Source organism: Clinocottus analis, unplaced genomic scaffold (assembly GCF_023055335.1).
Source record: "Clinocottus analis isolate CAN_PGR_092001 unplaced genomic scaffold, fCliAna1.0.p SCAF_16, whole genome shotgun sequence".
Taxonomy (NCBI): domain Eukaryota; kingdom Metazoa; phylum Chordata; class Actinopteri; order Perciformes; family Cottidae; genus Clinocottus; species Clinocottus analis.
Window position 1 is genome coordinate 3,854,171 of NW_027175887.1, and position 14,509 is coordinate 3,868,679.

Genomic DNA, 14,509 nt, shown 5'->3' on the forward strand with positions numbered 1-14,509 from the left:
CCCGTGTGTGTGTGTGTGTACGTCCTGTATGTGAACAAAACGCTTTGAAAGTTGCTAACCGCCATCGAGGCCCGTCCATCACATATAAATCACAGAGGGCCGGCCCCTGTACTGCTGTCAAAAACTACAAACATGGTCACGCATGTATTTTAAAAGCCAACGCATGTTGTGCTTCAAATCCGTGTCGACCTTTTCAATATTTAACCAGCACCTTGATGTGATGACCGTGACGCTGCTGCCGTGACTCTGGAGACGTGTGAGCTGTGTCGTAGATGAACGGAGTCTGAACGGCGTTTCTGTGCTCCTGAAGAGTCTCTTGTTCCAAAGTAACACGTCGCGTTGGTATCTTTTCTCTAAAGTAAATTCAACCTCAGCGCACCCGCCCATCTGGTGTGCTCGGAGAGATGAGGGAGGAAAATATCTGCATCCATTTACATCTATATCCTGAAACGAGTGCAGCCCTCCCCCAACAGGTACCATAGACCTGTGTGTGTGTGTGTGTGTGTGTGTGGGTGTGTCACTGTATGTGTGTGGAGCTGGAGCCTCTCACCTTTGCCGTCAGCCAGACAGCGGTTGTAGCCCACAGGGCTGAAGTACTCGAATATAAACACAGCCATTGCTGACACCAGCAACAGCATCACGAACATCATCACCCACACATCCGCGCTGAAGGGCTCTGGAGGGCAGGAGAGAGGGAAGGGAGGAGGGAGGAAGAGATGAAGGGATACGAGGGAGGGAGGGAGGGAGGGCGGACAGAGATGAGGACAAGGGAAGAGAGGGGGAGAGGGGAAAGGGGGAGGAAAGAGGGTTGTGAGAAGGCAGAAGGCGGAGAGGAGGGGTGACATCAGGAGAGGGAGGAAGAGGGTGAAACAAGAGCGAGGGCGGCAGAGAGAGAGAGAGAGAGAGAGAGAGAGGAAGTGGAGAAAAAAAGCGAGAGAGGGTAAGAGAGATATGCAAATGTGGAGCGCCAGATTGAGAAGAGGAAGGAAGAGTAAGAGAAATGGAGTGGGAGTGGGAAATAGAAGAGGGCAAAGAGGCAGAGAGCCAAAGAGAGAATACATAAACAGTTAGCCGCGTCATCACGCGCTCCCTTCTGCCTCCTCATCACGCAAACGCAGACAATCGTGGTCTCGAACACGCGCGTCCGCCGGAGCGCCGGAAGCTCGGCGTCCAGCGAGGAACGTCAACCCAAAATGTGACCGGCGAGAGAAACCGTGACACCGAGCCCGAGCTTTGGCTCGACCCGCTGCGCAGGGTGAGAGCAGGGGGCGTGGCCGACACGCCGGCGGCTGGACGCCGCGCCGCTCACCGAGGAAGGCCGAGGGCGACACCGTGCCGTTGCTGCGGGAGACCATGACGCTGATGCCCGTCTCGATGAAGGGCACGGAAAAGTCGATGACCTCCGACCTCTCCTCGTTGATGGTCAAGGAGCCGACGGCCATGTGGGCGTTCTTCAACACCACCTGGGAGAGACGGAGCAGCCGTTACTCACAGCGAAAGGAGGAAAACGAATCAAGACAGTTCAACGCTTTATTAGCTCATAGTGAGAAAAACACAATCCTGAAAGTATCTCATGAAAGCCAGCAGCTCGTCTGATGGAGGCTTTTCCAAATGTGGGTGATTTTGCTGAAGAGATCACGCGAGAGAGACCACGGTGGACTTGTCCCGTTGCACGTCTTTGTCTTTCTGTTGGCGCCGCTCTTCCTCTCGCCGGATGAGTGAATGAATTGTGACCGGGCCTCTTCAGCGATCTCATACATCACGAGTAAATATTAGGTTTTAGTGTCAGCGCCTGTAATCCAGGAGCGATATCTTCGGTCTAGACGCATCACTTTGCGCTGATGTTCAGCAATCACGAGGACAGGACCCATTTCTCCAAACGGCCATTTCTCAACCGGCTCGCTTTGCAATTCGGCGACAACAAGCAGCAGCAGCAGGAGGAGGATGAGGAGAAGGAAGAGGAGGAGGAGGAGGAGGAGGAGGAAGCCGGCAGCGCCGCCGCGTCCGCGAACGTGTCCAAAGCACGCTGGCGGATTTCAGGCCTCGTCTCCGTTCGCCCGCCGGGAGCCATCGGAGAATCAAATCGGACGCGAAAACAGATTTGAGGGGAAAGTTTGTATTTAGAATGAGCTAAGTGAAGCAAAGAGAGGCAGAAAGTGGGTTGCCACAGTGGGTCACGCCTGCTGGAAATAGCCGCCCCCCCCCCCATCCCCTCCATCCCCCGGCCTCTCCTTCCTCCACCTGCCCCGCTCCCGTCACTACCCCTGCACAGGTGGTATATTTAGCCCCAACATGCTAGATTTTACATCCCCGCAGCACAAAGGTAAAGTGGGACGGGCCTGTCTCACTGAGTTAATAAGGCGTTTGCGGCTGTGTGAGTCAAAGCTCCAGTACGCGCTCCAGCTTTCAGAGTGTGTGTGTGTGTGTGTGTGTGTGCGTGCGTGAATGTGCATACGAGTGAGTCATAAAAGGGAAAAAGACAGAGAGACAGAGAAGCGAGCGAACCTTTGTTCTCCACCTGTGAAGTGGACCTTTACAGGCAGAACCTCGCACATCGACTCTGCACATTATCTGCAGTTTTCAAAGTGTTTGTGTCTGCTGGCGAGCGTGCATTTGTAACTTTTTCAATCTTGTTTGTTCTGTCAGCATGTAAGTACGGATGTGCATGTGTGTGTGTGTGTGTGTTGGTGCCTGAATGTGCGAATGTCTCCCCGGGGAGGAGAGCGAGTCCATCCAGCAGTGTACTCACTTCCTCTCGCTCGCTCTCCTCTCGCTCTCTCCATCTCCCTCCTACGACTTGTTCTCTCAGCGTTATGAAAGTGACCCGTGTGGGTGTTATTGAGAATGAGTGAGCGAGGAGCTGCGTTTGTGTGTGTGTGTGTGTCTCAGCTGGTGTGTGTGTCTCAGCTGGTGTGTGTGTGTGTCTTTGTGTGACTGTTCTGGCGAGGCCAAGCTCATGTAATCAAGTGCATTGCCTCTAATATTTTAGATTAGGAGTGTGAGGGGCAGCACAAGTCAATGCAGCTCATGAAATCTGACACAGAATCGAGTTATGACAAAATGTCTTGAAGCGGTCATTGATTTTTAGTTATTTTTTCTTCCCTTTTTGATCTTTTTTTTCCTTTGCAAGCTGAAGCAAGTTGTGCAAATGTCCTCTGTGATCTGTGTGTGTGTGTGTGTGTGTGTGTGTGTGTGTGTGTGTGTGTGTCAGCATCAGTTCACATTCTGCTCCATTAAGGGTGAGAGATATATTGTAGTTTTGGTCTCGTTCCAACTGGAGAAGGACACGGGTTGGTTGTGTTAGATACAGCAGATACAGCAGATATACAGTGTGTGTGTGTGTGTGTGTGTGTGTGTGTGTGTGTGTGTGTGTGTGTGTGGGAGGAGAGGGTGTGGGGGGACATTATGAATGTGTCCTTTCTGTCCACATAGAGAAAGTCTGGGTGTGTAAGTCTGTCTGAGTCCATGCGTCTGCATTCATGCATGGATTATTTTATTGCTGTGTCTCTTGTCTGCATGTGTATGTGTGTGTGTGCGTGTGTGTGCGTGTGTGTGTGTGTGCATGCGTGCGTGATCCATCCTCCTAATGACCGTCCGTGTCTGCGGAGGTGAGGAGGAGGCGGCACATTACGGCGCTTTTAGTCAGGAGCATGGAGTTTATTACAGGTGAGCACACTTCCAGCTCGGTGCCCACTAAAGACACTTAACTGGCTTTACGTAACACATTAAATGGGTCCGTTTCATGTAAAGTGAAGAGCAAAAGTTTTTGCCGCATGAAGAAACAGACACACCACCTTGGCTGTGACTTCTGAAGGTCGCTCCAGCGCCCACACACACACACACACACGGGTGCGGGGCGGGTGGTCGACCTGTGACCTTTAGGCTGCCGTCGATCCGTTTGCCTTCCGCTCCATTAAATAACAGCCAGTCAGACGTTTCACCAGAGCCGACAGCGACCTTACCCCCGGGCCAAAGTCGACGAGGGGAAGTTCGGAGCCCGGAGTGAGTCGTTGCAACTGAACCGCGTGCGCCCGGAGGCGAGGCGCTTAGCCCATCTGACATGAGTGTGAGGCCCGCTGCACCCGGGAAGGAAGAGCTCATCACTCAAGGTTTGAAAACACACTTCAGAGAGGAAGCGAACCCTTCAGACGGCTCCAAGGGAAGCTAAATATAGCAGAGGGAACACAGACCGTGTCTCTGTCTGCCCTTTGACCTTTTCTTCTCCCTCATCGTAAACACCTTGGAGCACAGCTTTGTCTTGTTTGCAGCGTCAAAGCACATTTAGGTATCGCCCTGCAAAGTGTGCACTTCAGCCGCCAGACGTTCACAACATTATGATTATTACAGATGACACGTGTTTGGTTGTAGGGAAAAGACAACTGGGAAAATGATTTTCAGCTTCGACATCGTTTTTCTTTAGCAAACTACGTCAGTCTTTGGTAATTGTGTCGCACATTTAAGAAGCACACTCATGATAGAGGATGCTAAAACCCAAAAAGGAGTCTGAAATCCATAATTTGTTGGGTGGGAGGACTGACAATAAACCAAAGTCGGCAACCACATACAATAAATCTTTGAGATTACTGTATAATATTTGTTCACTTTTACGAGCATACATCAGGTTTTGTGTGGAATTATGGGAAACATCTAAAACACATCTAAATCACATTCAGATAGCTCACGAGAGCTTTAAGAACATTTAATAAAACACCTTTCAAGAACAAACTGGTCATAAAATTAAAGGCTGTAAAATTCAAGGACTTTTTTTTGGGAAAATATGTCTTGAGGAACTGAAATGTGAAGTGTCTGCTCATAATGGCGTGCTGGCGTTAAGCCGGCGCTCCAGCCTGCGTCTTTTTCACGGCGTTCACAACGTTTGCTACCGTACCGTTTAGTTGCGAGTCATTCAAATGTCTTTCCATTTGCCCAAATTGTTGTTGAACACATTTAAATGTCAACTTCGTCACTGAAGCCGACCGCCCTGCGCACCAACGCCCGAAGCTCCTCCTCTCGCTGCCTGACTCGTTGGCAGATACGTCTCTCTGCATCCGACAGCTCACAATGTCTCATCGACAACTTTCAAACAGCAGCGGCGGCGTCGACGACAGCGATCAGATGGCGGCGCAAAGCGGAGAACCGGTGCAATCTCCACTCGCACTAACGAGACTAATCGCGTCATTTACACACGCGTTGACCTGCGTCTCTTCATAGGACGTGTCGCCGGCTTCCACGCGCGCGCGCTCGCGTGTGTGTGTGTGTGTGCGTGTGTGTGTGTGCGCTTTTGTTGCTGCCAAAATAAAAGTAGGAGCCGGACACACGCGCTGCTCACCTCGCCCACCATGCCGTTCCACGTCCCGTTGATCTTCTTGCCGTGCTTGCCGTTGGTGACCAGGTAGAGGTCGTAGGTGAACTTCACCTGCTTGGCGATCTTCTTCAGGATGTCGATGCAGAATCCCTTGCAGCAGCGCTTGATGTAGATCCCCGAGTCCTTCGTCTGGTTGCTGCGTAGACGGACGGACCGGGGCGGACAGACGGATGGGAAAAGGATTTAATCAAACAAGCGCTTCCGTCTGGATTGGCATGAATTGCTAATTGCGGTGGTGATTCGGTGGATCTGGCCCCGTCACTCTCACACCGGCGGAGTGTGAAGTGATTGTACCTCTGGCTCTGTAAAAGCTGTCGCGGGAAATTAACATCATTCGCAGGCCAAATGTGGACATTTGTCTTTTCCCCCTTCTACTTTCTGCAGCAGGTAGACCCGGCGGTCCGTCTCTAATTGTGCCAAGTTCAATTTCCACAATAATCTAATGCTGAACAGGAATCTACTTCTTTTTGGCACGCGGCCTCCCTCCTGTTTCTCTCTGACGCTGGTTTGTAGTATGTGAGCCGTGAGACTCACAGTGTTTTGAGCTGCTTGCGACAGGGCACGGTGTTCCTCATGCAGGTCCCGCTCAGCGGATCCACGTCCTCCACGATGACGAACGGCGCCTCCTCCAGCGTCACGATGGACAGGTGGTCGTCCTCGCGCGTGGCCGCGCCGCCGTAGAGTTCGTAGCGAGGCCACACGTGGTACTTCATGGACAGGGAGCCGTTCTCCCATTTACCCACCTGCACAGACGCCCGGCAAACATGAAGACGGTCAGATGGCCTTCAACATGTCAGACACAGAACTGCATTCTGGACATTTCACCTGGGGGATGAATGCAATCACACAGCGGAAATACAAACATGAAATGAATCGCTTGGCAGGAATCTAATGAGAAGATGAGTTTAGATCAGATTTCATGCTGCAGTGAGTCGAGCGCATCCCACATGGCTTCAGCTCTGCTCTTGCAAACAGTTCAGAGTGGAAACCCGTCGTCAGAAAGCAATGTCGACTTCAAATGCGTACGATGCAAAAAAACAGATCTTTTGGGTGTGTTTTCTGTTTCCTGGGTTTAGCGGCGATTAGTTTATCTGTCAATAAAACAACAGCGAGGTAACAAATGAACAGGAGCATTTTGTGACTGATAAGAAAATGCAAAAGTGAACAGAGGGGCGTTCTCCTAGCGGGAAAAGAGCAGAAAAGATAATCTACAGAAGAGCAGAGGAAAGGCACCCAGCATAGAGAATGAGAACAAGGTTAACGGGAAGGACAACACTGAACCGGGGGAAAGAGCAGAATTCAGATCAAGAGGGGAGGCTCGGGAGGGAACTGGATGGAGAGATTAAAGGAGTGAAAAGAGCAAGACGAGAAGCGGCGACAGAAAGAGAGGAAAGGTCTGACTGAGGCCACGTCCACGGGGACTACGTTTCCATTTTTAAAACGCGGAACGTTTTTTACTACGTTTACGCCGAGCGTCCCGCGGACGGATACGTTTGTAAACTGCGGCTTCGCGTCCTGGTGCAGACGGAGGAGTTCGGGGACGATGGCGTGGACGCCCGTATGAGTGAGGATCCGCCGCGAGACAGGAAGCCGGCCGTGGAGCTCTTTCAAGATGCCAAACGCTGGCTCTCCTGGAGGGGAGCGTCCGGCGGCGGCGGCGTCTGGACGGCCCTGCAGCAACGCGGGGCTTCACTCCACCGAACCAGCGTCATGAAATTGGAAAATAACTCCCGTCACGTGGAACCGCACCTGGAGACCTTTTCCTGTGGAGGGGCCCACTCGGCCACTTCCACAGAGAGAAAGATGTGGGTGGAAATGGATACGGATCAGCAGCTAATTGGACACACTGTAACGGGAAAGAGGGCAGGAGAGGAGGCCGAGGCGTAGGTGTGTAAAGTCTGGTTTGCACACTCGTTAAATATGTAAATGTACATAAACACACACACTCACACACACACACACACACACAGCACTCCAGGGAGGACAAATTTGCCGAGGCTGCCTGGAGTGGACGAGCTAAGGCTGTGTGTCTCTGGGGCACAATGCAGCCATCTTGGATCTGGACATGGGGGGGGAAGGGAGTGAGTTAGTGAAAGTGACAGACGGGGATGGAGAGAAGGCGAGAAGGTGGGGGAGGGAGGTGGTGTAGAGCGGAGGGTTGAAATCAGTCCGGAGGCGAGTGAACTGGACTGGACGACCACGAAGTCTTCACGCTACTTCAAAAAGGTGCAGAGTCGGCACGGTTGTAGGAGCTGGAACTCATTAGGGTTCAAGAAAAGTGGTTCAGCTGGAAGTCAAGCTAAGAATTAAACATGAGCGAGGGAAGGGAGGAGGGGGAGAGGAGAGGAGAGGAGAGGTGGTGGTGCAGACTGCAAGAGGAGAAAGAAAGAGAGAGAAGAGAGGGAGAGAGAGAGAGGGAGACAGGAGGGGAGCGATTCACCTTGTTCTCTGATCAGAGGACGGAATATAGATTAGAGAGGCGGAAGAAAGAGAGAAACACTGAGAATAAAGAACAGGCAGAGTCAAAGGAGTCAGACTGCAGGACGCAGACACAACGGAGAGCGAGGGGGCTGCAGGCCGGTGACTTTGCAGGTGGCGCCGAGCATCAAGTTCATTTGAGGTTGCTGGTTCGCCGCCGTGACTCAGGATGGCCGCTGCCCCGTCCGCACCGCCACTCCTCCACCTGGGCTCAGAGGACGTATTAATCTAATCAGTTTCTCCGTCTGTACAAAAGAGTTTTTAACCTTTATCTGTGCAGAGGAGGCCGAGCGTGTGCATACAAAGTTTGTGTTCTACGCATCGAGTCACGTGAGCCGGCCGCCCGGCACCGCCGCACTCTCTTGAAGAGCAAATAGCGGATGAGAAGATTCCTCAATTACAACTTCCCCGGCTACCAGGTGAGCGCGGTGGACGGACTGTGAACCGTCCTTCCTGACCACGTTCCTTTTTCTTTTTCATTTAGAAAAACAAGGAAACAAATTGTCAGAACGAATCTGTGCGATCATTTGTCCTGTTTGTTCGGCGGTGCATTGCTGAGCGCCTGGCGCTGCGTAGAAGAGATGCAGAGGACCTGTGAGTGAACTTAACTTCAAAACATGTCAACACTACGACCTCTTTGTTGTTGTTTTTCCGCTCCGTCGTTGCGCTCGTCTTTTGTGGCGCTCGCCAGAGCATGCGGCCGCAGGAAAGCAGCGGAGAGAGGCCGGGGCTGCGTTCCCTCCAGAAGCTGAGCTGCCGAGAGAAAACACCGACTGGCGCTGCCTTCGCTCAAGCGGCCCTGCGATGCCAACAGAAGGAGCGTCGTGCTGCTGCAGCCGAAGCCAGCGTGGGCAGCTTTCTGTTGGAGGCTGTCGCTGTTACCAATAAAACCCCGAGAGAGGCTGTGTGAGCGTTACGATGCCTGAGAGGTGTCCTGCTCACAGGGACAGAGGCGGATACAGGATCCTGAAGAGGAACTAGAAAAGACAACCAAGGGGCCAAGGGGAAAAGGGGAAAAGGGACCAAGGGGCCAAGGGGAAAAGGGACCAAGGGACCAAGGGGCCAAGGGGCCAAGGGACCAAGGGGCCAAGGGGCCAAGGGACCAAGGGGCCAAGGGGCCACGGACCAAGGGGCAAAGGGACCAAGGGGCCAAGGGGCAAAGGGACCAAAGGGACCAAAGGGCCAGGGGGAAAGGGACCAAGGAACCTAGGGGCCAAAGAACCTATGGGCCAAGGGGGAAAGGGATCAAGGGGCCTAGGGGCAAAGGGACCAAGGAACCTATGGGCCAAGAAACCTAGGGGCCAAGGGGCAAAGGGACCAAGGAACCTAGGGGCCAAAGAACCTATGGGCCAAGGGGCAAAGGGACCAAGGAACCTATGGGCCAAGAAACCTAGGGGCCAAGGGGCAAAGGGACCAAGGAACCTAGGGGCCAAAGAACCTATGGGCCAAGGGGGAAAGGGACCAAGGAACCTATGGGCCAAGAAACCTAGGGGCCAAGGGGCAAAGGGACCAAGGAACCTAGGGGCCAAAGAACCTATGGGCCAAGGGGGAAAGGAATCAAGGGGCCAAGTGGCAAAGGGACCAAGGAACCTAGGGGCCAAGGGGCAAAGGGACCAAGAGGCCAGGTGACCATTGAGTGGGTATTTTGGGCTAGCATCGGCTGTTTTGTTGAGTTGTCTCGTCGCAAAATGCTTAAGAAAATTTAAGTCGGGCTTTTATTGTGAAAGGTACAACCAGTGAAGGAGTGACGCTTTAATGTGAATAATAAAGAGGAGTTGCTGTCGCTGGTTTGAACTATGGAGCCTCCGTGTTTTCATTTCACTATCTGCGCAACTCGACGACTGTCCATCAGCGGCGTGCGCGCAATGCATCCTGGTACATGTAGGCACTGCCGGGCACGGCTCTGCAGGAAGGAGGACTCAGCTTTCTGGGTCAATACAGCACGCAATGAGGAAGTTACAGACACACGGTACAGACACACGGTACAGACACACTGCACAGACACACATCACAGACACACATCACAGACACACATCACAGACACACATCACAGACACACTGCACAGATGCTTCAATGGAAGCAAACCCAAACCAACAAGTCCTGTCGTCCTCATCATGTCTGCGTAGCTGCAGTTACGACTTCATGAATTGTCTGTAACGGCGTCCCGAACTTTTCAAACGAACAGACCAGCATTCTGACGGCGCCATCGCTCTGCAGCCGGGTGCTGCAGCGCGTTGCTCAAAGGCACCTTCGCCGAGTTGATAGCATCTCGTCAGAGAAGCGCCTCGAAAGCTCGAGGCTTAAAATGCTTGAAAAGTGAAAAGCAGATGATAAGAGACGCAGATAGACAGGCAGATACTGGTGGAACGATCAGGTACAGTACTTACAGGACACACACACACACACACACACACACACACACACACACACACACGTAGCTCCTTGTCTCTCACCCTCTCCCACTGCCGCTCCTTGTTGAGCAGGATGATGACCAGCTTGGGGTGCATCTGGTATCCGTCCTCGCTGAACGACAGATTACGCCCCTCGAACGTCACATTCATCAGGTACCTGGAGAGGAAACATGGAGGAGACGGAGGAGGAGACATTGAGACACCGCTTCCCCACGAGCAACGCAGCTCCGCTCTCACACGCCGGATCTGCTCGATGCGTCTGTATCTGTAACAGTTTCGCGGCGTGTCAATCAATCTGTCAATCAATCTCCGTGGCGTGAATCTCCTCAGACGTGACACGGAGCCATCATCTGCCGGGAAACAGCGACCGGCCAATGTCTGAGCCGGGTTTTCATAAATAGATGAACATTCATTAGTCATCGGCTGAAAACAAGATTTTTTTTTTTTTAAGCTGCTCTCTCCAGTCGTTCAAGGTCCAATGTGTTCGCTGCTGCCGAAGTGACCTTGAAGGAGGAGCGCATCATTTTGAGGAACACGCCCGCTCACATATCTGTCCATTAAACACGAAGATGCAGGCACGTTAGCCGGTTAGCTTAGCTTAGCACGAAGGCTGGAAACAGGGGCACCCGGCCAGCGCGGCTCTGCATCAAAATCCAGCGCTAAAGCTGGCCAGCTAACACGCGGCACCTCCATTGTTTGATTTGCACTCACTTCTTTCTTTCTTTCTTTCTTTCTTTCTTTCTTTCTTTCTTTCTGGGAGTCATGTGCTGAACTCTTTCATGGCCGGGAGCAGTTGCCAGGCAACCAGCTGAGATCCGAGGAATGTTATTTGTCCCGGCCAAGAAATAGTTCACAACAGTGCTGTCGTTTCTGCTCTTTGGTTTCTGTTCACATTGAAGGGATGAAAGATGACGTGTCAGTGAGTGAGGTGTTGCTGGACTGAGCCAGGCTAGCTGTTTCCCTTTGCTTCCAGTCTCTGTGCTAAGCTAAGCTAACCGCCCCGCGTTGCCTCGGCTGAATGGAGATTTCTGCACGACTGATGGAGGCGTGATGAACACTGAAGTCATCCACCCTGACCAGCAGAGCAGCTCCAGTGTCACCTGGACACTGCACTTGAAATCAATCAACAACAAAACATCAAACTTGTTGAAAGCAAACTCTGCTTTGCAGCTTGTGTTCAACGAAAAAGAAACAAACAAGTACTAGCCCATATGATACGACAACAGCAGCTTATCAGATCACTGTGTGTGTGTGTGTGTGTGTGTGTGTGTGTGTGTGTGTGTGTCTGCCTCGGTCGGTGTGTTCTGCGTGGTGCAGAAAAAGAGACGGAGAGAAAGCAGCATTGTTTCTGTCAGGTGAAATCATTTCACCTCCCTTCAAGTAAATACAACGCACAAGCACACACGGACACACACACAAGCACACACAGACACACACGCGCACACACAGCACTCAACGCTGCATTCTCTTGCAGTGATTATGGCGTATGTGCGTGGGAGTGTGTGTGTATAAGAACAGGAATGTTTATGTCAGGCGAACTCAAATCACTTCACTGTCATCCCACACACACACACACACACACACACACACACACACACACACACACACACACACACACTTTCTCTTTAACTCTTTCACCTCCTCACCCTTTACTCCCTCTCTTCTCCCCTCTCTCTCGCACTCTGACTGTTTCCATGGAAACTCTCTGCCTCAAAACCGTATATATATATATATATATATATATATATATATATATATATATATATATATATATATATATATATATATATATAGCATAACTTGGTGCTGACGGGGTCGGCAGCAGCGGACTGGGACAGGTATCTGCTCACTGCTCCAGGACCAGCGAGTCCACGAGCCGTCTGACATGAACAGATCCCAGACCAGACCAGACCAGACCAGACCAGACCAGACCAGACCAGACCAGACCAGCAGGCCTCCATGAGGCTCCTGGACGCTTCATCACTGAGGAACAAACATCATCTGTTAAATATGATGTTTGAATGAGACGAGCAGCTGATCACAGACTCATGCTGCCCCAGAGTCCAGCTCACAGACACACAGACACACAGACACACAGACACACAGACACACAGCACAGACACACATCACAGACACACAGACACACATCACAGACACACAGACACACAGACACACATCACAGACACACAGACACACAGACACGCAGACACACATCACAGACACACATCACAGACACGCAGACACACAGACACACATCACAGACACGCAGACACACAGACACACATCACAGACACGCAGACACACAGACTCACAGCACAGACACACATCACCGACACACATCGCCAACACCCAGACACACAGCACAGACACACATAACAGACACACAGCGCAGACACACATACACACATTACATACACACATCACAGACACACAGACACACATCACAGACACACAGACACACAGACACACAGGACAGACACACAGGACAGACACACAGGACAGACACACAGACACACAGACACACATCACAGACACACAGACACACATCACAGACACACAGCACAGACACACAGACACGCAGACACACATCACAGACACACAGACACGCAGACACACATCACAGACACGCAGACACACATCACAGACACACATCACAGACACACAGACACACAGACACACAGACACACAGACACGCAGACACACAGCACATACACACAGCACAGACACACAGACACACAGACACACATCACAGACACGCAGGCACACAGACACACATCACCGACACACATCGCCAACACACAGACACACAGCACAGACACACATAACAGACACACAGCGCAGACACACATACACACATTACATACACACATCACAGACACACATAACAGACACACAGCGCAGACACACATACACACATTACATACACACATCACAGACACACAGTACAGACACACGGCACATACACACGGCACAGACACACAATGAACCATCAGTTGCTTACAGAGCGACACGACGCTGCAGCCGCTTTACCAAGCACGCTATTGTCACAACGAGCAGCAGTGTGTGTCTCTGTGTGTGTGTGTGTGTCTCTGTGTATGTGTGTGTGTCTCTGTGTGTGTGTGTCTCTGTGTGTGTGTCTCTGTCTCTGTGTCTCTATGTCTCTTTGTGTGTGTCTGTGTGTGTGTGAGTGCTGCACACGTTGACGGCAGTAACAGAGTGACACACAAGTATATGTGTGTGTTGCCATGGCACCCACAACCACTGTGACTTCCAAGCCAATCTGGTGGGTTACTATGGAAACGGTAATCTCACAGAGGGAGGGAGAGAGAGAGAGAGAGAGAGAGAGAGAGAGAGAGAGAGAGAGAGAGAGAGAGAGAGAGAGAGAGGTGGGATTCAAAGAAGTAAGAGGGAGGGGATTGGAAATATCACTCCCAGAATGCAACGCTCTAGTCTCCCGTCACACGGTGACTGCAGCGTTTACAGGACGGCACTTTGTGTTGCACCCATGTGACCACAGCCGCGCGCCATCACCTCCTCTGAACTCGCTGCATCACCACCCGTCAAATTACACACACACACACACACACACACAGACACAGACACACACACACACACACACACACAGACACACACAGACACACACACACACACACACACACACACACACAGACACACACACACACACACAGACACACACACACACACACGCACACACAGACACACCCAGTCGGGCCAGTGAGCGGGTCCGCAGGTGTTAAGTACACTGCTCAAAAGCTCGGGGGGCAGATCCCCGCGTTCCTCTTCTGTCATGCCAGAGAAGCAAATACACACGTGAACCCACACCCACTCCATCTTGTGTGTGCACGCTACAGATGCCACGCACACATCCGCCCACCTGCCAAACCCCGTGTTCAGATGCCCGACGGTTTACAGCTCAAACCGGTATGGAGCAGAGTACGAGTGTAATATTCAAACCGCAGTAGCAGCGGCGGCGGCGGTGGCGGCGGCGGCAGCGGCGGCGGCGGCAGCGGCGGCGGCGGCAGCGGCAGCGGCGGCGGCAGCGGCAGCGGCGGCGGCAGCGGCAGCGGCAGCGGCAGCAGCCGTCTCCACCTGGTGACACTGACTCAACAGTTACAACATCCGCTTCTTAAGCTGCCTCGTCTCCTTTTCCATGAAGCTCTTCTTTCCAATTTTTCTTTTTTTTCTTCTTTTTTTTAATTTTAGGAAAATTTCTGCCGTTGCAAATCGGAACAA

The 14,509-nt window shown here is 52.0% G+C and overlaps 1 protein-coding gene across 6 annotated transcripts in view; it reads right to left on the reverse strand.

Annotated features, from left to right (window-relative positions):
- The window catches only part of grin2ba (glutamate receptor, ionotropic, N-methyl D-aspartate 2B, genome duplicate a), a 107,247-nt gene that overhangs the window by 18,985 nt on the left and 73,753 nt on the right, over window positions 1-14,509 (reverse strand). For all 6 annotated transcript variants that reach the window (XM_068577816.1, XM_068577814.1, XM_068577810.1 and 3 more), the window contains 5 exons: window positions 10,298-10,412; window positions 5,900-6,108; window positions 5,330-5,501; window positions 1,310-1,463; window positions 551-676 (listed from right to left, as the gene is read on the reverse strand). In XM_068577816.1, coding sequence (XP_068433917.1) covers window positions 551-676; window positions 1,310-1,463; window positions 5,330-5,501; window positions 5,900-6,108; window positions 10,298-10,412 — 776 coding nt within the window. The remainder of the gene's footprint in view (window positions 1-550; window positions 677-1,309; window positions 1,464-5,329; window positions 5,502-5,899; window positions 6,109-10,297; window positions 10,413-14,509) is intronic.